We start from the raw sequence: 26,089 nt of genomic DNA, 5'->3' as shown, positions 1-26,089 counted from the left end.
ATACATGTAACATCATTCTGGTCAGGATAATACTTGATTACAATCATGCATTAATGTACTTTCCTCTGCCTGTGACCTCAGAACCTGTAGCTACGCCGGCTGCCACACCAGAACCCCGACTGCCCGACATAAGCTCCTCTGCTGCTCATCAAGCCCCGCCCCCAGCCTCACAGGGGAACCCACAACTTTCACTGGACGAGCTGGAAGAGCTGGAGTCACAGGAACACCCTCTGTACGTGCACCCCTACACACACACACACACACACACACACACACGTCAGGATGGAAGTGTTTGAGATTGTGTGGCTCTTCAAACACCATCCTCTCTCCTCCATCAGGCCGCTGTCTGTAGCAGAGGAGGAGCCGGCGGTCAGCAGCCCCGCTCCTGTTCAGTCCCAGCCTCCTCGGGCAGAACCCAGTCCTGCTCCTCCTCCCAGTCATCTGGAAACCAGTAGCTCCAGCAGCAGCAGCAGCAGCAGCAGCAGCAGCAGCAGCAGCGCTGTAACTGCAGAGACCGAAGCTGCACTCAAACACATCTCAGAGGGAGAGTTACTCATCAGCGTCAACCAGCTGGCCCCTCTGACAGGTGCGAGCAGCATCTAGGGATGCACCGACTGCAGTTTTTTGACTGATTATGGATCTTTAAAAAGCCTGGCCTGCTGATTCCCATTTTGTCTGATACCATTTTTTGTCTGAGTGTCACTAAATATAGCAAGAAAGTGGATGAGTTGGCAACAGTGGAGTCATCATTGTTAACTATAGACATGCAGACATGACCTAATAGGTGGGTCCGTCAGTCAAACCTCTATCACAGCAGAGCAGAAAAAGACAGTGGCTGATATTTAGACCTCTGCTGAGGTAGATAAGATCAGGAGAAAAAATCTGCTTCACATGTTACTATCAGCTGGTCTCTGATCTGCCAAAATGAAGGAAATCTGCACAGATAAATCAGTGCAACCCTACCAGCAACATCACGTTACGTTTTCTGTTACTTACGTCCAGGACCTCACCTCCTAAACCAGCTGCGTCTTTCCTTTATGAGAAAAATGGTTTGCATTTTTTTTCTAGCCATAAATAAGCTTCAGGCTCAGGCTGGATATTTGAGGACTGATGAATAAAAGTTAGAATTAAAATGCTGAAAGCTGTTGGGACACATTAATTCTGCGTGTCCCAGAATTCATGTGACATTTATGTCCAGGGTGAGAGGATGGACATAAATGCCATTGTTTTTTGTTTGTAAAAACAAAAAATTAACCAAATCGAGGGATTTTTATTTAGGAAAGAAAAATCACAAACAAATTTTCCTTTTAGATCTGAAGCGTTGCCTAACAAGTAAACTTGTCAGAATGACTTTATCATACTTATAGATAATTGGGAATAAATGTAATGAAATAAACAATAATCATCAATTTATTGATTGATTGATTGATTGTTGTATTTTTTCAGTGACAGATCTTTGTGTCTCAGCAGAGCCCTGCTCCAGATCTTTTTAATTTCCTGAGGAAAAAATTGAAGCAGACTGATATTCCAGCTTCTTTCCTGGCCACAAAAATGCATAGCTATAAAATTGATGATAAATGCAAAAATCATTAGCAAAAATCTGTTCCTTTGTTGAGACAATTGTGTCTAAAATTGAAGTGTTCTGCTCTGCACATCCTGTGCAGTGATGAGCTGCTGCTCTGCTCCTCTACCTGACAGCTTCACGCCGCCACTGATGGTGGAAACATGCTGAGTCATCATGTTGGTCTGACTGCACCAAGTTTCTGTTTCCTTCCAGAATGGTTCCTGTTTGACAAAGATTTTGTTTTGTTCTATTCTTTGTGTTCTGATTGTTTATGCTTTTGCTTTTGGCAGAAGATTTTACTTAAACCTCAGAAACAGAGCGCAGAAAGAGATTAAAGGGAAGTGTGACTAATTTTTTTGTATTCTTTTGTTAATATTGTTTTTAAATCACAGATTAGAAGGTGGCTCGGTAATATTTTCTATGGTTTTTGTTGTTTGATTCATAAATCCAGTATGGTGAAATTAGTTCTGATCCTTTTCCTGTAGCTGTGGTTCTTTGTTGCTGTAATTTTGATCTGTTTATGTTTCAGAAGAGGAGGAAGTCTGTAGCTTCTCCAGCTCGCTGCATGAGGTGGAAGACATGGTGAGTAGACGATGCCTGGACTGTGGGATCACTTCCTCCTCTGAATTCTCATTGATCAATCAATCAATCAATCAATCAATCAATCAATCAATCAATCATAGCACGTTTCAGCAACAAGGCAGTTCAAAAAGCTTTGCATCATAAAAACGCAAAAAGACACACCACACAGTCAACAATTGAGAAAACCAGTAACAAACATTACATTTCATTGAGTATCATCATCAAAATCATCAATACACATCAAACAATATGTTGTGCTTTTTACCTCTAGCCGCCATGAGCTGTTGTGGTTTTGGTATCAGCAGTAAGACAATAACATAAAGAGTTTTTTTATAATCTGCACATTTTTTAAAATCAAAATTGCCCCTAAAAGGCTATTGTTTTATGTTTAGAACAACAAATACTCAACCGATCCGATCAGTCCCGTCCTCCAGCCATTAGTAGAACATTATTTAGCAGCAGTAGCTCTCAGCAGTCACTTTCTGCCTGACTTTCTCAGTCTCTTACATTTTTGTTGAGGAATTTTGGCCCAGTCTCCTTTCCAACGTTGCTTCAGCTTCTTGAGATTTGCAGACTTGGTTCTGCACAACTCACAAGATTTGATTCTTTCCTTTTTCAATTATTCTCTTGCTTATTTACTGCTGTTTCTGGGTCACTGTTCTGTCCATGGCTCAAATCTTTACATTTGACCCTAGAGTTCATGGTCAGGTCAATAATGTCTCCAATGTGCCTGTTTGTGCTGATATGCATCAAACATCATAATATCCACCATTTGTTGTGAGCGTTAGCATCTCCATCTCTACAAACATAAATCATGTATGGACAGAGAGGTTTGTAAAAAAACAGGAAGATAGAGAACATCACCCAGTTCTAAATCCCTTCCACTGAGAGAATAGACTTTAAAATATTGTTGTTAGTTTATAAATCACTGAACAGTTTAGCACCACAATACATTAAAGATCTAATGTTGTTGCATCAGCCTTCCAGACATGTCAGGTCTTCTGGTTCTGGTTCTGCTCTGCATCCAGAACCAAACATGGAGAAGCAGCATTCAGCTTCTATGCACCACAAATCTGGAACAAACTTCAAGAAAACTGCAAAAGAGCCAAAACACTGAGTTCTTTGAAATCCAGACTAAAAACCCACCTTAGAGTTTAGAGTTGCTTTTGAAACATGATAATTGAACATTGACCAAAATATTTGACGTGTATTGATGATTTTGATGATGGCACTTAACAAAATGGAAAGTTTGTTCCGGTTTTCTCATTTGAACTGACTGATCTTATTTAAAGTCTTTTACTTTTCCTAAGCTGTTTGGATCAACGTCATTAAGAGCCTGTTTGTTTTGTCCCTCTGTGTCCGTCCTGCAGGCCTTTGACTCGTCCACTGTAGAACCGGTTGGAGGTCGTAGCATTCTGCTGAGTCTGTTGACCAAGATGGATCAGGGAGTCACTCACAGAGGACAGAGGCCACAGCCTGAGGTTTGCTGACCAGTTGCACTTTAAAACCAGGGTCAAGCACATTTGAAAACATGAGCTTACAGACTAACAGTCTGTTTAAAGAAATCTTGAGGACTTCATTGTTAGCCCTAAAAATCTAATTCCACCCTAGTGGCAAACCTAATGAAACTCCTGAAGTTTTTCATGTACCATTGCAAAGATTATTACTTTTACTTTCAGTTGATGGACAGCTCAGTATTTCAGTGATTATGCTACATTTTATTACTGAGAACAGGAGGTAAGTGAAGGGTGTTAAACATTCACGCTCTGTAACCTTTGACCTGTGGTGTTTTAGGGCTCCTGGGGGAGGGAGGAGATGGAGGACGAGGTGAGTGTGGGGGAGGTGAGAGACTGCGGGCCGGCAAAATCTCAGAACCAGACCAGAGACCCGACGGGACTGGATCAGAGCTCAGCCTGCGGACAGATCAGCCAGCCTGCAGGTCAGAACGTCTGTACAGTATGTCTGGGCTGGTGAGGTCGTAGTTGTTACAAAATGCATAATGTTATTTTGCTGAGTGGGATCATAGAGCTCCTTATGAGTGAGACTGTTACCTTCAGCCTGGAGAAACAGGACGGACTTGTGTTTTGTCGTCTAACTTTTACAAAGTGGAAAAAGCATTAGACAACAATCTGGGTTTTTAAAACACTGGTAGAATTCTAGTAATATGAAGAAATAATTAAAAACAAAGAAAAGATCTTTTACATTTTTCTGTAAATTAAAAAAAAAAGCAACCTCTGACAAGGTATAAATTAGGACACCCTAAAATGTTGTCCTAGTTTAAATTAATGAGATTTGATGGACAGAGATGGTGAGGTGCTGATTACTGGGAAAGAGACTGGTAGCAGTCCGCTCTACTGGCACTACATCCAATGAAACACCTGAGCCAGAGTTTAGCATCTTTTCAATCCATATGTAACTTTATTAATATCCACTTTGAAGAGATTTCTTTGCTATGCGGTTGGTGCTCAACACAACCGATTCGTCTGTAGCCTGAAACAGAGTTCTGAGCTTTAATGTTACATGAAGTAAAGGTTAGAAGCTAACACCAATTACTGTTCTGTGTTACAGGTCTAATGTTGTGTAGGGGGAAAGTGTAACATTAGCGTTTATCTATTTCTGAAAACTTTGCAGATCAGCATTTTCTGCAAACTAGCTGTGTAGAAAACACATTTTTATTGTGTTTTTGCTTCATTTTCAGTCTCTGGTTTCCATGGAAGCATGTCTGATCTCACACCTACCAGCTCAGCGCTTCTGCCATTTTCTACCAGCATTATTCTTTAGGCAGTCAGTCAGCTTGATGTGTGTGTGTGTGTGGGGGGGTTTCTTTGCAGAAGCTTCGATAGGTTACTGTATCCCTGTATGTTTGTATTTTATGATGATAATCACAGAGTCCTGTTGCATAGCAACAGTTTCTGCTGGACTAAATACTAAAACCTATAAGAACCAGGTAAAAGACAGATAGTTTTTCCTTTGGCTTTCTAACATGTTCTTCATAAAATTGAGTCCAACTACTGCAGGGCTTTACTGTTGCTATGTTGCCATGGAGACTCTGAGAGTAAGCAGAAGAAAACTCAAACAAACGAATGAATAGATTTTTCCTTTATTGAGCTGCTGTCTGTGAACTCCGCAGTGTCGTCTCTCCAGCGTTTGGTCCAGCTCTGCCATCAGGTGTCGTTTTTAAAGACGTGGATGTTACCTGTGCAGATGTGTGTGTTTCTGCCCCTGTGGCTGTGCAGGCCAGCGCTGAAGCACACTGAGCCCTGTGTTCCAGAGGCCTTAGCTTTACTCTCTGCACACTCTATCCTTTCACTGCCCAACTCGGTTTCCGTTCTGCTTATGAAGCCTGTGAAAGGCCCGTCTTCATTTCCCTGGTTCCCGCTGCTGCTGCCAGCCCAGAACACGCGTTCCCTCCCTCCACACACTCAGAGCCCACCCAGCTCGGCCTTCAGAGTCCTGATCCCGTACAGCAGTTTGTTAACAACTTCCTGGTAAAGTCTTCTCCAAAATTCCCTGGCAGGATTGTTTTAATTCAGCAAGCATGGACTTTCTGACATGATCGGCCTGTTTGAAGTCCTTTCACAGATTTGAGTCCAGACTTTAAAGCTGTAGTATATAACTTTTATATATGTAAAACATACTTAAGTTTACTTGTATAGCACATTTCAGCAACAAGGCAGTTAAAAAAAACATCATAAACATACAATCAACAGTTGAGAAAAGCTGTAACAGACATTACATTTTGTCAAGTGCCATCATTGAAATCATCAGTGCACATCAAATATGTTGGTTAATATTCCATTTATTATGGTTGAAAAGCAGCTCTAACCAGGAGGGGTTTTAACCTGGTCTTAAAGGCACTCAGTGTTTCAGCTATTTTTCAGTTTTCTGGAAATTTGTTCTGCTGCTTTTCCATGTTTGGTTCTACTTCTGGATGGAGACCAGAACCAGAAGACCTGAGAGGTTCTGGAAGGTTGATGCAACAACAGCAGATCTTTAAGCCGTTCAGTGATTTATAAACTAACATCAGTTAGTTTATAAATCTAACTGATGTTAGTTTTATAACATCAGTTTACAGTCTATTCTCTCAGTGAAGGACTTTAGAACTGTACTAATGTGCTCGATCTTCCTGGTTTCAGTCAGAACACCAGCAGCAGCTTTCTGGATCAGCTGCAGCTGGAAGATTGATCTGTTAGGTTAATGTGTGAAGACACTGTTGCAGTAATCGATGCAACTAAAGATAAACACTCTGGATCTTGCTGAGACATTAGTCCTTTAATTCTATCCTATAAAAATGTTCTTCAGTTGACAGAAGGCCGACTTTGTAACTGTCTTCATGTGACTCTGAAGGTTCAGGTTCATCACTACAACCAGATTTCAGACCTGATCACTAGTTTCTAGATGTAATAACCGAAGCTCTGACTCTAGATCAGTCCAAAGATAATAACTTCAGTTTGTTTCTGTTCAGCTGGAGAAGGTTTTGGCACATCCATACATTTATCTGTTCTAAGCATCTGTTCAGTGCTTAGGTTGGTTCAGAGTCACCTGGTGACATTGTAATGTGGAGCTGTATGTCATCTGCATGGTTACATATAGATATTAAATAAGAGGAGTCTCAGGATTGGCCCTCGGTGTACAACATATATCACCTCTGTCTGCGTCATCGAGAAGTTTCGTATTGAAACAAAGAAATCCCTGTTCTTTATGTAGGACTCATAACCAACTGAGTACTGGACCGGAGAGTCCGACCCAACTCTCCAGTCATTCCAGTAATATGTCGTGGTCAACATTGTTAAATGCTGTGCTGAGGTCCAACAGAACCAGCACTGTGGTTCTTCCACAGTCTGTATTTATGTGGATGTCATTGAACAGTTTGACGAGGGCTCTGTGGTGAGCACGGAAACTGGACCGAAAGACGTCAAAGCGGTTGGTCATCGTTAAAAAACTATGTAACTGTTGAAAGAAGATGGCAACAGTAGCACTGGGAGGAGGTGTAAGCGCTCCATCTTTTCACAGATTTTCTGTCTCATTACACAGTCTGGAGATGGGGATGTTTTAACAAATATGTAAAAAATAAAAATGGATAAACAGTTTTAAAAAGCTTTATAAAACACCCTGTTTAGTTTCTTTGGGTCATTCAGCGGTGGACCTGCTGCTGCAGTCCCCCAGTGAGCTTACGCTTAAAGACCTAACCTCTGGTCAGACATTTATCTTCAGACTTTCTAGAGAGCAGAATTTACGGCTCCATCAATAAAGTAGCAAAGCAGCCCCAGACCATCTCACTACACTGTTAGACAGTGTGATGTTCTTTTTCTAAAATTCTAAAATACCTGGCCATTGACTCCTTAAGCATTTCCGCTTGATTCTCATGTCTCCTCAGTGCTCCGTCTGGGATTTCTCCCATTGAGCTGAATTTCTCGGATTATGTTGATTTTCTACTATGGTCTGCCTGTAATTTGGCAATGGCAGCGGATGAAGAGAACGACACCATTCAGTCCATGTTGGCCATGCTTCCACAGTATTGATGACTTAAAGTCAGGTCATTGCCAGCAGAAAAGACACTGGGCTCGAGACTTTCTGTCTTTGCAGTGTGGGGTGGTTTCACACTGCAGACAGTGTTTACTGTTTGTGTTTAAAATGTTAGCGAATTTGGCCAGTCACTAACATTTCCAATCGATTCAAACTTCAACAGAGGCTTCCAGAAAGCCCAGACGCTTTGCAGGAAGTTAGAGAGTAGAACAAGGGGTTGCTTGTTGCCAGGATACTGTTTTATATCAGATGTAACCAAACAACACCTTCCAAACAGTTCCACATCCCCAGTCTCTCTTTCATGTTGACTCCTGATAAACTCTGAGCTTAACTGAGGCAGTATGGTCATTAACAGTCACCAAAGACTAGATTATTTTTAACCCAGAAGTTACAATCTGTTGATTTTAAGTGCATGTAAAATATCTTCTAGTGTTAAGCACTAAAACAGGAAATCAAATAGCAGTTCTAATGTGTAAAAAAAATTAAGTGGTGAGTAAATAACAAAAGAAATGTTAGAGACCTACATTGTTCTATTTAGTTTAAATGTTTCTAAAAGACTTGAAGAAAAACTGTAGGTTAGCCCTAAAATGCTTAATGGAACCAACTTTTATTTGCACGTATACAATACAAAAATAAATGTGTTTAGTGTCAAAACATAAAAATGTTAAGATATCCATAAGCCATTATGTTAATTACTTAACAAAATGGCTTTAAGACGAGTGGGTTTGTCTAGACTCTAGAACAACCCTGACCTTCCAGTCAAATTGCTCATTTTATAGTCAATAAAGATAATTATTTTTTTCTTAGATGTTGGACATCTGGACAAACAAAATCCACAGGGAGGAGCCAGGAAGACAGGTGTTCATCTGGCCACCTGTAGAGCCCAGGATAGAAATGAGGAGACCGGCCGGTCAGTGGATGTGGACACAGACTCCTCCACCAGTGACGTCTTCTGATCAGATACTCATGATTTCCTTGTCTTAACTCCGTGGAATCATTCCCTGCAGCCTTTAACTTTTGTAAATTTGAGTGATTGACTGTTTGATTGTTTTAAATGTTGTGGTGTTCTTTCAGATTAAAAGTTACATATTTGACTTTTAATACACATTTTGTTGTCTTTCACTTATTTTAAAAAGTAGTCAGGAAGTAAGAATCGGATTTAGTTTACAGTAACTTCTGCATTTGGTCTGGAAGTGAGTGGATTGTCCCAGAGAGAAGATCTCAGCTTTATACACAGCTTGTGTCAAAGGAGTCATTTTAAAAGCTGATGCATGTTGACAAAATGTGTCACCAACATGGTGATGATGCTGATTTTTCATGGCTACACAAAATCTTTAAAGGAGAAAAAAAACATACAACAGAACCATGTTCACAATAAACAGACTAGTGTTTGATCAGGAAGCTGATGAGCAGGAAGTGGATGATGTTGGGCGTTATGTGACACAGAGAGACCTCATCCTGATTAGGCCAAGGAGAAAACCTTTAATCCAAGAAAACACAGGAAGAGAAGAGCTATTGATCAGACAGTTGATTGGTTCCCTGAGGTCCTGTGTGCCTGTGCAGAGATCGATGTTCCCACAAACCAGGATTAAACATAATGAAGCAGAGCAGGATGAACTTGATCTCAGGCCTACAGAGCTCTGCACATGTTCAGCAAAACAAAGAGGAAGCTCACGTACGCAAGTCGGAAAGCAAACAAGTCTTAGAAGCTGGAAGTTCAAGTTATACGCTGAGATCCCTGAAGCTGTAGGAAGACCAGGCTTTCTGTCACAGCTCACTAACAGCTACTTAACTTCACTTAGCTGCAGATCAACGTCCGAGTTGCTTTTCCCACCAAATGTTGTGGTAGGAAAATAATTACTGCACCGTTGCTATTTCAAAAGAAGGAAAACTATTTTGAACTATTCCACATTTAGGTTACAGCACATTATACTTTGCTTGTTAAAGTGAGAATTTGTTTAAATGTAGCTCTTTTAAACTTAATGTGCACTTTAATGATGTCAGTCACTGTGTCCCCTTTCATTGTTGGGAGCCATGGGTTGGTGTTGGAGACCTGTACTGAATTTCTTCTGCTCAACTATCCAAACTTTATCATTTCCTCCTGTACTTGTAGTACACCACTATTAATTATCCATGTTTCCCGTTTCTGTCCTATTCAGATATATAGAAGGCAAACCCTGCCAAAACTGGAAACAGATATGTCTGATATTGCATCAAAATAAGAACTTTCCCAGGTTATTTGATTACATGGTGTAAAATAAATGATCATTTGACAGCAGTGAATTTTTCATTATATTTTCAAAGTTGTTAACTTCCATTTTTGTTTCATTTATTTTCTTTCTAATTTTTCATATTCTGTAATTACAATGTAAAATTTGATTTACTGTCACATTGTTTCATTTAGTTTTCTTTCTAATTGTTTTGTTTTTCTGTATTTATCTGGTAATTTTGAAAATTTATTCAGATTTCCTCATTTCCTCGTGTTCTCTTTTACTTTCCCTTCTGTGTAAGACATAGAGGGAAGACAATTTAAATAAAAAAGGAAGCAAAGGCAGAATTCACTTTTATTTAGGTAAATATACACCATTCTGTTTAATTTTGATGTTCTTGAGAGCAAAACTGATTCATTAGCTGGTGACATCAATTGTGTGGGCGTATCAGTCTGAGGAGGCGGGGCTTAGGGTGGTCCACCAGACGTCGGGCGTCAGACTGTGCAGAGCTGCTGGAGGACCCTCTGCGTGGAGGATGCGATGCTTCCTCCCGTAGTTTCCCCGGTTCCTCCCACCCACGGTCCACGGGCATGAAGGGATCTACTTGATCCCGCGTTCCTGTTAAATCACCAGCTGGTTCGGGATCTGCTCGGGTTTATGCATCGGGTCTTTCCAGCTCGGTGAGTGTCAGTGGGTGCATATTCCCCACACACCACCGATGCTGCAGGGAGCAGACGGAGCTACAGTCGCTGGACATGCCGTTGTTTGCAGCCTCTAGGCGGGAGGGAGACGGCCGCTGCGGCCGGCACAGAGCGCCGTCAGACGGGGAGCGGCTGCGCTCCGTGCGGGAGCGGCTGGAGCTCATGGTGTCGGTGCTGGGAGAGCTGGAGTACCTGCGGCACCGGCAGCAGCTGCTGGTCCTGAGCGCCCTGAAGGAGGAGGTGAAGGAGGTGAAGGAGGCGCGGAGCGATGCTCAGCTGAGCTGCGAGGAGAACATCCTGGTGCTGCGGAAACAGCTGGTAGGTCCCCACGGTCCGCACCGCAGAGAGGCTCCGTTAACCAGCAGGCACGGCTCAGAAGGACAAAGATCATTAATCGCTTTGTGCCTTTTAACTTTACCTGTATGCAGTTTTCATTCCCGGTGTCTCAAGGCTTCAGATTTTATTAAAGCATTCTGAACTGACATTTTTCTTTGTCTTTTAGTAAGAGTTTGAATTTGTTATGCTTATTCTTTGTTTGTTTTACATTTCTCCAAACTGAAGATTATTTTTGCTTTTATTTCCCAAAGGTTAAGTCTTCCTCTGGTTAATAGGTTTGATAAATATTTGCTAAGGTTAGGAAACTCTGCATGCTAGAGCAGCAGATCAGTGTTTAAATGAAGTGGTGCTGCTGACGGAGGTCAGGTGAGGAGCTCCAACCATCTGAGCGGAGCCTGAGCTGCTGCTCCTCCACATCCACCAGGTTTCATAAAGCACATTGCACAGCCAGGATAATCCAGGACAGACTCAGAACTGTCAGTCCTCTAATCAAACCAGGAATCTCGTGACCCAACACCAAACTTTGAGTAGAAGCTTCTTAATTCTGTCTTTGTTTTCAGCAAATCTCAGTTACTGTGTTACATCACAAAGATAATCCCTCCCCCAAGTCTGTAAGGACAGGGAGGCTGTTCATAAAGTGGCAGCTGGTAAACAAAATGTCTGAATGTCTGTCCTTGCAAACAGAACTGATTGACTATCAACAAATTAATCTCTTAAAGGGCAGCATCATGTAAAATTTACTTTTTTGAGCTTTACATCATGTTACAATGTTATCCAAAAACATACCTGGAGTGTTGATTTGATTCTTTGAGAAATCCTTTAATTTCCATGCTAACCACTCAGCTGTGTAAAACGCCTGGGTGGACCTAGCTTCACCTTCGGAGCTGCAGTTTCCAAGCTTCCACCTCACAGAGCAGCCCTTCCCTGTGACTCCTCCACTCAGCTCCTTCAGACTAGCTAGCAGCAATTAGCAAACATCTGGTGGAACTACTCATCATTGCAGGAGCTGCTTCTCAGTGCGACGCTGGTAAAAATGTTGTTAAAGGGTTAATAGAGTAGCCATATTGCATGATTTCCTGAAGGCGGAGTTTCAGAAAAAGCATGAGCTTCTTAAAGAGACACATTCCCAATTTCAAGGAGTTGAATAATGAAGTAAAATTTCTTTTAAGCTGTATTTGGTATGTGTAATATTTTTTCTAACAAATGAAGTTAACATAGTTACTTGATTGTCCTGTAAAATGATATTATGTGGCTGGAAAATACATAAACCTGACCTTTGACAATTATGAAATGAACATTCCTATGGGTGAGCGTGACAGACTCACCTCACAGTAGTTTTGTTACGATGTTATTTCATGGTATATTTGATAATAGCGTTATACACAGGATCCATCTCAAGCTGGCAGAGATCGTCATGAGCTGTAACATTTCTCGTGGTGTGAAAGGCCCAGAGTCTGGGATGGACCGACTGGACAAGTTTGTTACCGGGAAGACTGTCGACTGTCCCAAATGTCCCCCCTCTGTAAAATGATCAACTTAAAATAGTTTGGAAATGTCCCACACAGCCATCCATTAGTTGTAGCAGTCATTGGGTGAGAACAAACACATCCTGGTCAGGTTGCTAAGTTAACACAACAGCATGACCACACTGCACTGTTAGAGCAGAGAGCCAGAGAGAGACGTCACCAAATACGATCCGCTAACGGTTTACAACTTTATCTTGTCTACTTTGTAGTTCTCGGACTGGCCTCTGCCGTTCTGCTGTACACGTTGTTTCTGCCATCAGGGTCTGAGTTCATTCCACTCGGTTTGTCTTACTGGGCGCGTCAGCTGTGTGTTTCTCTACAGCAGCTGTTTGTTGTTTTTAGGATTGAATGTCTGAATCTAAGACGTTGTCAGAGAGTGTCTGGTATCTCATCAGCTCGTTTCTGATTTGTGGAGTCTTCCCTGCCTTCCTTCGCTCTCCACTGGAATCTGGAGCTGATTAAGGTTGTTAAAAAGCATGAAGAGTTTGTTGCTTTTGTTGCCTGTTTTGTATAGTTTGTGTGTATTGGGATGAAGGGTGTAGAACACACAATAGTAGAAGTCTGTGGATCATATTGTATGACTTGATCAGTTAACTTTCCCTTTACTATACTGCTGATTTAGTCATATTTTTATGAGCGTTATGTCTTTACCATAAACTGTCCAGGTGCTGCTACTCACTTCCAGATCCACAGTCTTTTCTGCCAGCTGTTAGATGCTGTAGCCATCACTGCTCCCAACAAACTAAGTCAGTGTTTACATTCTGCATTTCACAGTTTTACTCATTTCAATGACCTTTCTGCTGGTAATGGCACATTTCTGCTTGTACAATTTTATTTTCATTTATTGAAAACAGACTGTTTAATGCACAAATACACAAATTCTCATTTTGGGCATTTAAAAAAAGATCCTATTTAATCACACATTCCTTTGGATCAGAGTATGCTATTTTTAGATACTTATATCTTTGTCTTCCTTGATGTTCTGTCACCTACACCTGAATTTCCCCAATGTGGGACGGTGAAGGGTATTTCTATTCTATTCTATTCTATTCTATTCTATTCTATTCTATTCTAACAGCTCCCTTCCTCTGAACAGACCATTCCCTCAACAATCCTGAACTAGTCCTTTAAGTTTGAGTAAAGATAACAGCAGCCTTTCACACCAGCATATATCCTATTAACACAAAAAACTTCAAAAAACTCTTGTCAGAAAATTAGAATGTGTCTTTCTGTTGTTTTTTCATTCTAACTGGGCACTAAACAAATCAGGGCACAGTTACTCCTGTAACTTTTTCAGTAGAGCAGAGTCGTCTTCTCTGACATGTATCGGTGCATCTGCTCTCGGTGAGCTCTGTAGGTAAGGCGTTGTTGTTGTTGTTGTTGCTGGAGGAGTCACGGGTTCAGCAGCAGCAGGATCACGCAGACTGGTTGCCATTTTCTTTCCCAATTACAAAGTGTGTCCCTCGTGATGCCTGCAGTGTGTCCTGTTGTCAGAGCACAGCTAGTTCAATTCAGCATGGAGGAAACTACATTCATATTGTTTTCATTTTCAAAACAGATATTAGATATTCATATTTTCCACTGTGTTTTTTTAACATGTCAATGTTAGAATCAGCACATCACTACTGATAAACTGGTGGAAAAAGCACAGCGCCTTGCAGTATTGGTACCTCTTGAATTTTTGTGCATATTGGCAGTAAACCACAAACTTTAACATATTTATTTGGATCTACATGTCACAGATCAACATAGAGAAGCACAGAATTATTGGGTGGAAGGCAATGATCAATTTTGTTTCCAAATAAAAATCTGAAAAGTGCGGTGTGCACGTTTATTCAGTCCTTCTGAGTCAATCCACTGCCTTTCTCTCCAGTCATCGCTGAAACATCCAGCTTTAAACGCCTACATAATTCTTTGCGAAACAGTTCAAGCGTGGTCAGATTGGATGGAGAGCGTCCAAAAACAGAAATGTTCACCTCATGCCACAGATCCACTAATTAGACGTAGAACTGGAACATTTCAACAAATGATTATGCTTTGATCTGAACCAGCTCTGACTGCATGCTGAGGGTGAACCTCCTGACCAGTTTCAAGTTTCTGTTAACGCTCCTCCTGTCAGGTTCTGTGGGTGGACAGCCTTTCCTGCTGCTCTCCTTGTCCAGATGACGGATTGATCAAAGCTCTGAAATGTTCAAACCTAGGAATGTTGCTCTAGATCTAACTCTGCTTTAAACTTCTTCAGGACTTTCTCCCTCGTCCGCTGCTGGGTTTCTTAGTCTCCATGACGCTGCTTGTTTTCTAACAAACCTCTGAGGCCAGAAACAGAACAGCTGCATCGAGATTTAGATTAAATTACCCACAAATAAAGTCTAACTACTAATTAGGAGATCTTGTAAGGTGATCACTTGCTCTAGATTTTATTTGTATCAGAGTAAATCGGGCTGAGAATAAAAATGCACACCACAATTGAGATTTTTTTTGTTATTAGCAACTCTTACATGACAACAATCCCTTTTCTTTCTATATCACAGTTCAGCAATGCTTTCTGCAGATAACGTTTTGAAATCTGAGTTTAGGATTAACCTGAATTTCGAGCTCTGCGTTCCACTCAGTGTGAGTTGCTGTCTAGTGTGTGTTCCACAGAAGCAGCAGTCTGTTCATTTTTCATTCAGTCCTCAGTGGACTGAAGCAGGTTCACACAGGATATTGAATCAGATGCTGTGGTAGTGGGTGGAGCCTGAGACTCGTGCTTCAGTGTTGGTTTGGCTGAGTGCTGACTCTCACCAACATAATGCATTCACAGCCTGAACCTTTAGCTGAGAACCTCAGAGCAGCTCAAGTTCCTACGTACTGTCGCGCACCAATAATCCCTCAGATTTGAGGTCGTTTCCATAGAGACCTGCTGCTATTAATGATGGTGGGTCGGTGATCAACCAGCAGCTGTGTGCTTCAGTTTCTCTGCAGCAGCTCAGTTGTAGGAATTTGGCACATGACCTGCAAGCAGAGCTGCATAGCCCACATGTTTTCCATCCCACAGCGGCGGGGCGGGGCCACTCCAGACGGTGTGTGTGTGTGTGTGTGTGTGTGTGTGTGTGTGTGTGTGTGTGTGTGTGTGTGTGTGTGTCCGTCCACCAGCCTCACTGCACAATGTAGGGCAGATTTAGCAGGACGTTATCGTCAGGCTTTGTCTTTACATTTTTGCCAGAATGAGCCACTCGAAAATGCAACAGAGTCGATAAAAATAAAAGAACAACGTTGACTTTGCAGCTGAGTTAGCGAGACATTCACATGTGCAGTTTGTTAAGTGTGTATCTGTAGTCTAACATATCTGCCTTTATCTGGGTCCACATAGAGAGACATTAAACCCGTTAAAGTCCAACATGTGTCCAACATTGTAAGCCATGTTCAACTATGGAATGTAAAGAAACGTTACAACTCAAACAGTACAAAGTACAATAATGTTGTTTTATACAGATTCTCACCTTTTATCTCCTGTTTTTACAAATTTACAAATGTTTCTTGCACAGATCGGGTCGTTTTGCACAGAAATCAGTAGACATGTACCTGCAAAGATTTTTCTACGGAGAAAACATAAAATAACAGACTTTTATGTTTTTCATGGTTCACACTCTGTAGAGCTGCAAATTCATTGTACATTTACTGTAAGTGTTGGTAGAAAGCTGGATCTTCTTAGATTCAGGATTTATTTCCTCTTTCTTTTTTGGAAAGGAAACTACTTTTCAGAAACATAACTCACCATCCATCTTCCATGCCTCTCTTTTCTTTGGGTAGGTGTGTGTGTTGCTCAGTCCATCACAAAGACACACAGGACAGACAGACATGCACTTAAGGTCAATTTAGACATATTTAAATCTGATTTATTTCAATTTTGATTAGATTATGTTTCTTAGAATATCTGCTTGTTAGAAAGTCAAAGACAAAGAGAAATACGAGTCAGTGTTCAATGTAAAATCAACTTCCATCTGTGTGTTTAGCCACCTTAGGTTTGTTTGTTTGTTGTTGTTTATTTTTTACCCTTTTTCTAGATTTTAGACATGGAAATGATCAAAATATTCTCCATCAAACCTGGTTTCATGCTGAGATGACGGAGCCTGAACTGTGTTTGTGTCTCAGAGCTGTCTGAGGAGGGACGCTGGAGTCATCAGCGAGTTACATGAGCTGGACCAGCAGATCAACGAGCTGCAACTGGAACCGGAGCCGTCACATGACCAACTGGAGACTGACAGCCGGCCCAGCTCAGGTGGAACCCCACAGAACCTTCAACACTTTTGTCATCATGCAATACACATAGGCCCGTCACAATAACGATAAATTGTCCCAGAACTTATTACGATAAACGATAATATGGTTGTTTTGAGACAACTTTCAACTAATACGATGGTAACAACGGAAAAGTAATGCAAGAATCTCAGAGTCTCAAAGATCAATAAACTTTAAATTTTGATGAACATGTAAACATTGGAACTAGAAGACATTTTAAATATTCAAATTAAGTAAACTAAACAATAGAAACAACAAATAAAATGAATTCTGAATTCTCTGTAGACAAAATTGTCTTTCAAAAAAGGGATAATTGAAACCAAAGCACCAGAATGAAGACCAGTTTTGGTGAAAAGAGAGAGAAAAGAGAAAAACGATGAATCAAGCAAATGAGTTTGCTTTAGTTTATCATGCAATTAATTGATTTATTGTTTATTATGACATGCCTAAATACAAAACCATTTGGATTTCAGTAATGAGCCGGACAAAAACCCAGATGGATTCATTGTTTCACTGCATTTTGAAAACAAAATATTTCCAATAAGACAACTCTGATGGTAATGATATGTTCAAGAATTATGAAGACAGAGAAATATTTTTGCAAATCTGATTTTGAAATTCTGAATCATTTCTGTTAATTTTTGGAGGGGAAAATAAAATCTAATTCTGAGATTAAATGTATATTAATATCAGATAATGACTGATAAAGTCAGAGAAGGAAAAAAAAGAGATTTATACATGTTTGTGAGGTTTTTACTTAATTTTAACAGAGAGATCCAGATAAATTCAACTCAATCCAGGTGTTTTAGGAAAAGACACATGAAGTTATTCTCATACACAAAAGTAAATATGTAGAACTACCAGGGCCGGATTTAGAAAGATGTGGGCCCCGGATTCTGCAGCCAGTTTTGGTGCCCTATTCCTAAACACAAAATAATTTTACTAATGCAAATCATGGTACATTTATAAGCAGATCTGAATGAATATGTCCCCTGTACGGTGACTCCATTTTGATCCTAAAACGATACAATACAATTTCACATACTCAACTAGTGTTTTTTTTTTTTAAAGTCCAAAAATATTAGCACAGTTTACCCATGCTAATTTTACTTATATAGTCCAATATCTGCAAAAAGTACAGGAAAAAGAATCTTTGGGGCCCCCAAAGACACAGGGACCCGGCTTCTGCCCTTGTAAGGCCTTTTTAACCTCTGGACCAGAATACAATTGTATCTCAGTCTTGAATGTAGACTTTAACCAGCAGAAGCTGATAGTGAAGGTTGAAGTTAGACCTTCAACTGATGAAATATTAGAATATCTATCTTCACCACATGACTGGTGATGACAGGGTCAGTGCAGTGTCCTCCTGTCAGTTCAGAGCAGATTATGACCTTTGACCTGTTCTCTCCACTAGGGTTCTATGAACTGAGTGACGGGGCCTCTGGCTCACTCTCCAACTCGTCTCACTCGGTCTTTAGCGAGTGCTTCTGTTCGACCGCCGACGCTGAAGGATACTTCCTGTCTACAGGTACTTTGACTCAGTTTGAACAGGAAGTCGTCACGCAGTCAGCAAAATGTTTTCCATCAGCGTTAACATCATACCTGAGTGTGGTTAGGGCCACTCTCTCCACCCCAACCACACACACTAACAGGAAGAGGAGAGCTGTGTGTGAAATCCCTATAAAATTCTCGGAAGCTTGTGACAGAATATCAAATTTCGAACCTTCCAGCCTCCCTGCTGATCAGTGAGTGTCAACCTCCTTCAGCCTCTCAGACTGTACATGGAAATCAAGCTTCAGATGATGTGTCTTTATAACATGGTGTAGGAGGAGTTGCTCTCAGCTAGAACTCTAACCGTGGAATGACACCTGTTGTTTAGACAGCTGTCCCTTTAAGAGACTTTAAACGGGGTTCTGCTGTCAGGCCAGTTGCCGTGGGGGCAGTGGCCCCACGGCAACTTAACTTTGTTAAGTTTTCGGTTTGAAATTAAAAGCACAGGTTAGATTTTCTTAAAGCAGTGTTCTGGTGAATAGCAGTAGAAACTGGACAGAGAAGTAAGCAGCTGGTGTGAGAGAAGCTAAAAATAAAGCTAACATCTGCTGCGTTCTCTGATCTTATCTCTAATGTCAAAGCGTCTTCCATGTTCTTACTGCCAACATATTTGCAGCACATTACGCTCTTATTTATGAAGAAGAATCTCTGTGGGATATTTAATGGGCTTGACAATGAATCAATAGAATAGAAATATTCTTTATTGTCCCTTAGCGGGGAAAATCCAGGTGTAACAGCAGCAAAGTAACGACATCAATGGTGTAGGGTCACACCAAGATAAAAGCATTAAAAATATATTTTAATAAACCATACTCTGATCCTAAGGACTATGCAGTTGCATAGGATCAGTTTTTTCATTTACATTTGGAACGATTTTGAAAAACTAACCATATACTGTATTGCAAGGATGAAATTACAATATAACATACTGTGCAATTATCAAAAACAGCATAGTCCAATCCAAAGAAATGTGCAACTGAGTAGAATTTTTTTTAAATGTACAAAATGTGGATATATGTTTATGAATTTAAAAACAGATTTACACTATCACCACCTTCTTAAAATAAAGTCTTTTTTTCTTCTTTTTTTGTGCAAAAAGTCATTTTGGCAGAAAAATCACCACCTGTTTCTTTCCAAAATATGTTTCAGACAAAAATCAACACTTGGCAAGAAAATAATAATATATATAAATAAATAATGAAAGGAAAGGGATGCTGCATGAAAATAAAACAGAGATGAGACAATTCTAGCAGAAATGTTCTGTGAAATGAGTAAACCACTTCAAGTACCCGGATAAATGTAAATACTTATTGAGTTTGTTGGGAGCAGCGATGGTTCTAGAGTCTCACAGCTGACAGCTTTATGCTGTTAGGATGCAGCAGTCTGTCACTGACTGCTCACAAATAAATATATAGAAGACTGAAATGCCTGAACACATGTAGAATTATTAGTGTTGCCACAACCGCTTTGTGCAGAATGTATAAAGTCAGGCAGAGAAATATTTTTATATGAAAAGTTGTAATGTTACAGAGAACAACCTGTAGTGGGGGATGGGGGAGGGGAGTTAACACTGCAAATACAGTTTTTAAAGTCCAGGAAAGTAAGTATGAAGCAAATGATTATATCAGAAGTGTTCGCAAGTCCCTTTCCTCTCCCTCTCCCCCACCTCTCTCTCCCCCTATCCACCTCCATAACCTCCGAAGTCCAAGTTGGGTCACTGAAAAAAACATTCTGTCAGTAAAAGCATCTAGTCTGCGTTGTTGTTGGTTAGGAATATTAAGCCTAATTGAACATTTGACCAATTAGAGTTAACATTTTATCAACAGTTTCTTTTCATATTTTAATATTCGTTACAGCATGCAAGAAACTGTTATAAGACCGTTTAGATTGTTTTGACAACTGCTAAAACATATTTACTGAGTTAGAAATGGAAATATGCATTTAAGACAGATAGAAAGATCAATATCAATTAATGTCACATTTTTGAATCATTCAATAATATTGAATTTATCTGAGAACAGCATGTACATCAGTAATGAGCGAAGTACTTTCAGACATAAACTCTGACATGCATGAAGAGAATGGAGTGCACACACAGGGTTAATATTCCCAGCACTCTGTCTCCACTGAAAGGAATTTTCCACTTACTAATGCCTGAGTGTTCAATCTGCAGCCTAACCAAACAGAGTCAAACCTCACTCAGCCTCACTCAGCAGACCATTAGACCCTACTTCCTGCAAGCTGTTGGCACTCAGCAGATCAGCAGCATGAAATAAACTCGCAATAAGTTAGACTGTCTGTGTTTGACACTGTGTTCAATAGTTCTCGGCCGTTGAACGTGTTGACGTTCACCAAGATACATGCCATGCTGTGACGGTGAATAACTTGCAGCTGTGTTTGATTCTGCCTTCTTTGTGTTCTGAACGAATAAACTGAAATTCTTTCTGTTTTCAGAGGAGCTGGCCAGCTGTTTGGAGTATGACGTGCTGGTTGGAGGATTTTATGACGACTCGGGTTCCTCTGGCGTTGTCCGCCGCTCACTCTCAGCTCCTCACCAGGCTTCTCTGGAGGCTACGTCACTGGCTCCCACCGACTCCCCATCTAAAAATCTCTGCAATTTTTTCCCCAGAAATGCGAGCGACATTTACAACTACCGAAGCCCGTCGCACGCTGCGGCCATCCAAGGCTCTGCACTTCTGCAGGTTTCTGGTGACGGAGGTCAGTGCAGAGATGAAGCTGGTGGTGAATGTCTCAAAACAGAAACCTTCCCCATACTCGGTTCTGTTTCAGGGTCTCTTAGACCTCAAGGCTCCACTTTCCAAACTCATTCCAGTAAACACCTAGAGAAGTACATCTTTGGTCTGCTGCAGCGGAGGGCCCAGCCCATTAGGGCCAACAGACCCAGGACCAACATCAGCACGGACCCCCTAAAGAGCGTCGTCCGTCAGCCCAGTCTCTGTTTGAGACAAGTATCTGGTCCCTGTTCTGGTGCTGGAACTCTGCAGAAAGGGTCTGAAATAAAATCTGTGTTCCCTACTGGAGAAACCTCAGCAGAAGTCATTACCATCTCATCTTCTCCGAGGCAAAGCTCTTTAGAAAGCAAAAATGAAGAGAAGGGCACTCAGTGTGTTTCCCCTGATGATACAGTCATCATAAAAATCAACAAAGGTGACTCAAACTCCAACCTGCAGAACAATTGTTCTGTCACCAGTCGGGTCAAGAACACCAGGACAAAGAGAACCATTAGCAAGACAGGCAAAGGGTCACTTTCGCTCTCTGGTGCTTCTGTCCCAACTCTTCTCACAGATAACAAAGTTCAGAGAAGTCCAAAATGTAACTCATCAGACAAAGAGACGAGTCAGCCATGTTGCCCTGTTGACCAAGAGCAGATCGTCAAAGCAGTTCTAACAGCTAAAACACAGACTGGTGCTTCCAAGAAGCTCTCCAAGGCTCTACAAAGCTGCCCATCAGAGGAGAACAAGTCAGAGCTGGTCCACTCCAGTGCAGAACCTTTTGCTCAGAATCATGAGGAAGACATAAGAGTAGTAAGAAGAAGTCATGTGGGGAATGGCAACCTGGCCAAGCAGCATAACGGTAAACACCGCAAAGGCAACAACAGGAATGTTAAGATTACCAAAGTGAAGAGCACCAATAGAACATCCACCATGTTGGCTTCTGAGCGTAAGGAGGTGCCTTCAGAGAAAAAAGATAAGTTCTGCCTTAACCCTAACAGGGTTCTTCAAATAGACGATGAAAGCTCCAACCATGTCAAGGTCTCCAACAAAGGAACTTCATCAGGCTTGAAAAACATCTCTGCATCCACTCTGTTAGCTGGACTCCCAGACAAGCAAGCAAGGTCAACACAAATCTGCGTGAGATCAGGAGTATTAAAGCAGCATCACCATGGAACCTACCATTCCCATCTTCCCCATGGTCGCGAACAGGTCATCGTTGTGGCCAAGCCAAAGTACAAGTGGAATGATTACCGGCCCCTGCGTGCCATCAAGGAAGTACCATGCAACGGTGGGAACAAACACGGCCAGTGGCGGCAGAGAAAGAAGGTAGTCAGAAACTCTGCAGCCAAAACATACCCCACCTCTGGGGGGCAGTGTAGCCCGTACTCCAATGTTGCAGGGAGTGACTCAGAGTATTCGGCCGAGTGTGTCTCACTCTTTCACTCCACCATTGTGGACACCAGCGAAGACGACAAGTCCAACTACACCACAAACTGCTTTGGGGACAGCGAGTCTAGTGAGGAGGAATATGTGGAGGAGAACACCACCACCACGGACACTGAGGAGAGCGGAGGAGGAGGCCCTGGAGGGGGTGTGGGGGGTGGGACAGTCAGGCACAGGGGGCAGCTGAGGACGGCTCGGGTCACAGTAGGGAAACTGGAAATGGACCCAGCTCAGACTAAGACCTTTGTTAAGATTAAGGCATCTTACAACCTGAAGAGGAAGATACTCAGATTCAGGTCGGGTTCACTCAAACTCATGACCACAGTGTGACCGGACCAGAACCAGACCTGCTGGTTGTCTTACCCAGTTACTTCTGTTGCACGTAAAACAAATCAAGTGGTAGAAAAATAAAGGTAAGACAGGAGCTGGAAGGTACACAACATGCAAAGCTACAGAAAGCATCAATTTAACACCTGACATTTCTATCATCTCAGTCCTCTTCAGACTAATGGAAGAATCCAAACCATCTTTGTAGAAGTTTTCTCCTGAAATGAACAACAATTCTGATGAAACTTGCTTTCTAAACTTCTTCTTTTGTCGTTATAAAAAACGCAACTGGCAAACATTTAAACATATTAAATCTGGGTTTCTAAATTTACAATATGACATGGTTGAGATTTTGACAAATGGTACTAAAATGTCCTCCGGAAGTCCAGAGACTAAAGAAGCCTTATTAGAAATGCAGGTCAGCTAAACCGAACCCAGTTGAAACCATGTATTTACACTAACGGATCACAACATTCTGAAATGTTCCCACTAAGCTCAACAGTGCAACATTTCAACATTTGGCATAATTCTGACAAAACAAACATGGAAATGAAACAAAACACGAATGAATAAATCACCATGTACCTCACATTGTTCTTTCACAGTTCTTTCAATGTTACCATTCAACTCGAAATGCGATTTAAGGAAGTTTTTTCAACATACCCATCAAAATTTCATGAATATGTTTATTAGTTCCTGTTTGTTTATACTGTTATAAAAAGCATAACTGAGAGAAAACCTGTAAGCCACTTTGTAACTAATTTGGCCGGATGCTTAGGGTTATTGTCCATCTGGAAAACCCATTTGTGCCTTCTTTATCCAAGTGGTCACTACGGCCACACGCACTGGTTTTAGTTTCATCAGACCACAGCACATCTCCAAAAATGAAGCTCTTTATCTCAGAGTTTATTTGCAAGCTGTAATCTCATTTTCACATTACTTTTGGACTAATGGCTCCTTTCTCCCTGAGTGGCCTGTCTGTGTCGGTACAGAACTTGTTTCAGTGTGGATGATGACACTCAGCATCGTGTCCAGCTTCAGCAGCTTCACAAGGTTCAGTTTTTCTTCTGGGGTTGATTTGTGCATCTTACATGCAAAACCTTTCACCTCTTTGACACAGGAGCGGGTGATGGTTGGACATTCTCATGCTGTTTATTCTCACACATGATTGTTTGAGCAGATGAACGTGGAACAGTCACTTCATTTTCTCGGTGCAGGTCGGATAACTGCAGATGTTTTCTGTATATGTGTGTGTGTGTGTGTGTGTGTGTACAGGAAGCTGGCGTAATGCAACTATTATCCTGAACGTATAAAGGGAGGCCATTTTGGCTTCAGGGGATGTGAGCGCTATTCAATTTCTTGTGTTTTTATTTTGTTTTGTTTTTTCCGTCTTGAAGCTTGGTGGTAAAATATGAAACGTTCTGCCGTGTTCAGTGTTACAAATTCATCATCAACATTCTTGGGCTTTTTAAAAGCAACGCAGCTTGGGAGTAAAGGAATTTCTTAAAGGTTTGTTTCGAAGCCATTTTACTTGCTAAAACTTGTTGCTTTCTGCTTGTACATTAGCTGCATTTGGCTCGAGGCCTGAGGTTCAGTTTTGTAAAAGCAATGTGTTTTTTTATATCCCACACTTTGAAGTAAGCCATCAGTGGACAGGACATGCTGTTAACATGCTCGATCATAGCCATGTTTTGTATTCTTTATTTACTGAGCGTTTCTGTTTGGCTCACATTTCTGTAATTGTATTTTTTGCAGCTGTCTGCTGTTTTAACATATTTTTAAAGCTATTTATGCCTAATATATTTGCTGTACAAAAAAACTCATTGTTGACTCAAAGCCAGATGGACATCTGTTCCAGCTTTGTTTTAACTGCAGCTGAAATTGAAAATGATAAATGATGTGAATGCCTCGGGAAAGTGTCCACTTCCTGTGATGACTGAACTCAGTTCTTTTATTCGTAAGGCAACAACTGTCTTTGCCTTTAGTATGTTTATAGTTTTGGACATGGGTTGTGAAATGGCAATACATAAATAAACCAAACTGAATCAAACTACCACCTTGGCAGTGGGATGAGGGTTAAACCAGCCTGAGCCATAAGCAAACTAAGCTCCTGGGTAGGGCCCCTAATTCATCAGAGAGCCTTAAAAAATGCTTAGTTTTCCCAGAGATCAGATCTACGAAATTCTTATTAGTTTATTCAGAATAAGTATGTAATTAAATTTGACCTAATATTTCAGAATAGATAAAAGCTTCAAAATTGCCTAAAATCGGCAATTTTGCAGGTGCAAAAAATATAGTTTGATGGAAGAGGGCCCCCAAATAAAATGTAGTTTCAGGCCTCATACAACTTTGGACCGGCCCTGAACTGGATTTAGCCTCATCATCAGGGTCTACATGCCTTCTTTAAAAAGAAATTAAAAGCCAGGATTGCTCTTACTAACGTCACAAGCTGCCTTTCTGTTTCAAGTTTTCTTTGCTGATATTTTTTCTGGTGTTGAAGTTATTTGTATTTCAATGTCGCGCCAGGAAAGAAATCTTCAGTCAGTAGCTGATTGTAGGAATGTTTCTGGACCAACTTCATGCATCACAGCTGGAGAAATGAACGACTGTTACCAATATATGTGTGTATTTAATGTACATGTACGCCAATAATGGTGCTTGACCCTTTATTAAATGTGGATTTCACAATTGTGTGTGTGTATGTGTGTATGTGTGGCACTCTTTCTGATGTCTTTTGAGTTCAGCTGAGACCAGTATATACTGAGGTACAGTAGATCCTCTTTCACTGCACCTTAATAATAACCTAGCAACGGTTCCCTATACTTTTTGATGAAATCTGATTTTATACGATGATTTCAGTGTCTCATACTCCAGTTGCAGGAAATACTGAGGCTTTTTAATACTTTCTGTCTGGCTGCATTTTCCAAGAGATGACTGATACCTATAATTACAGAGACCACAATTCATGAGACAGATGTTCATACAGTTCAGTAAGAGTTCAGCTCATCCCACTTCACCACAGAGCACATTTTGTTTGGAAAGAAGAGGTGGATAAAAGGCTGTGGGAACAAAATGAATCTGTTTGCTTCCATGGAACATTGCTGACAGAGACACAGCCACCATAAACATGTATACATACATACATATAGATAGATACAGTATATATAATAAATTATTTCATTTTAGGTGTTGAGATGCAGTTAGTCAGTGTGGGGTGCAGCGCTGCTCGGCACCTCATCACCATTATGTCACAGTCAGCACAGCAGTGCTGCCCCAGGCCGGTCAGTCCTAGATCTAAGTGCCGATG

The 26,089-nt window shown here is 41.1% G+C and overlaps 2 protein-coding genes across 8 annotated transcripts in view; both read left to right on the top strand.

Annotated features, from left to right (window-relative positions):
- The window catches only part of kiaa0586 (KIAA0586 ortholog), a 37,844-nt gene extending 29,067 nt beyond the window's left edge, over positions 1–8,777 (top strand). For 2 of the 6 annotated variants that reach the window (XM_028035353.1, XM_028035352.1), the window contains exons 21-26: positions 82–232; positions 339–586; positions 2,094–2,146; positions 3,517–3,627; positions 3,941–4,085; positions 8,480–8,777. In XM_028035353.1, the coding sequence (XP_027891154.1) occupies positions 82–232; positions 339–586; positions 2,094–2,146; positions 3,517–3,627; positions 3,941–4,085; positions 8,480–8,628 (857 nt within the window). In that variant the 3' untranslated portion in view covers positions 8,629–8,777. Of the gene's footprint in view, positions 1–81; positions 233–338; positions 587–1,854; positions 2,059–2,093; positions 2,147–3,516; positions 3,628–3,940; positions 4,086–4,844 lie in introns of those variants that run through there. The other 4 variants (XM_028035354.1, XM_028035355.1, XM_028035356.1 and 1 more) reach the window with 4 other exon arrangements.
- A 1,578-nt stretch (positions 8,778–10,355) lies between these two features.
- On the top strand, positions 10,356–25,475 carry dact1 (dishevelled-binding antagonist of beta-catenin 1). Of its 2 annotated transcripts, XM_028035363.1 has the most exons (5): positions 10,357–10,562; positions 10,654–10,901; positions 16,580–16,706; positions 18,141–18,254; positions 20,732–25,475. In XM_028035363.1, the coding sequence occupies exons 2-5, from the start codon at positions 10,746–10,748 to the stop codon at positions 22,783–22,785; spliced, it is 2,451 nt and encodes an 816-aa protein (XP_027891164.1). In that variant the 5' UTR covers positions 10,357–10,562; positions 10,654–10,745; the 3' UTR covers positions 22,786–25,475. The 2 variants fall into 2 exon arrangements, with proteins under 2 accessions (XP_027891163.1, XP_027891164.1); XM_028035362.1 differs by having other exon boundaries at positions 10,356–10,901.
- The last annotated feature ends 614 nt before the right edge of the window (positions 25,476–26,089 follow it).

This window comes from Xiphophorus couchianus, chromosome 13 (genome assembly GCF_001444195.1).
Source record: "Xiphophorus couchianus chromosome 13, X_couchianus-1.0, whole genome shotgun sequence".
Classification (NCBI taxonomy): Eukaryota; Metazoa; Chordata; class Actinopteri; order Cyprinodontiformes; family Poeciliidae; genus Xiphophorus; species Xiphophorus couchianus.
This window is presented reverse-complemented; position numbering and strand designations above follow the sequence as displayed.

Excerpts from the sequence above, each read along its gene's own strand:
- dact1 (XM_028035362.1), top strand. The coding sequence starts at position 10,638 with ATGCCGTTGTTTGCAGCCTCTAGGCGGGAGGGAGACGGCCGCTGCGGC. Across the intron at positions 10,902-16,579 it reads TGGTGCTGCGGAAACAGCTG|AGCTGTCTGAGGAGGGACGC; the intron begins GTAGGTCCCCAC and ends TTTGTGTCTCAG. Across the intron at positions 16,707-18,140 it reads TGACAGCCGGCCCAGCTCAG|GGTTCTATGAACTGAGTGAC; the intron begins GTGGAACCCCAC and ends TCTCTCCACTAG.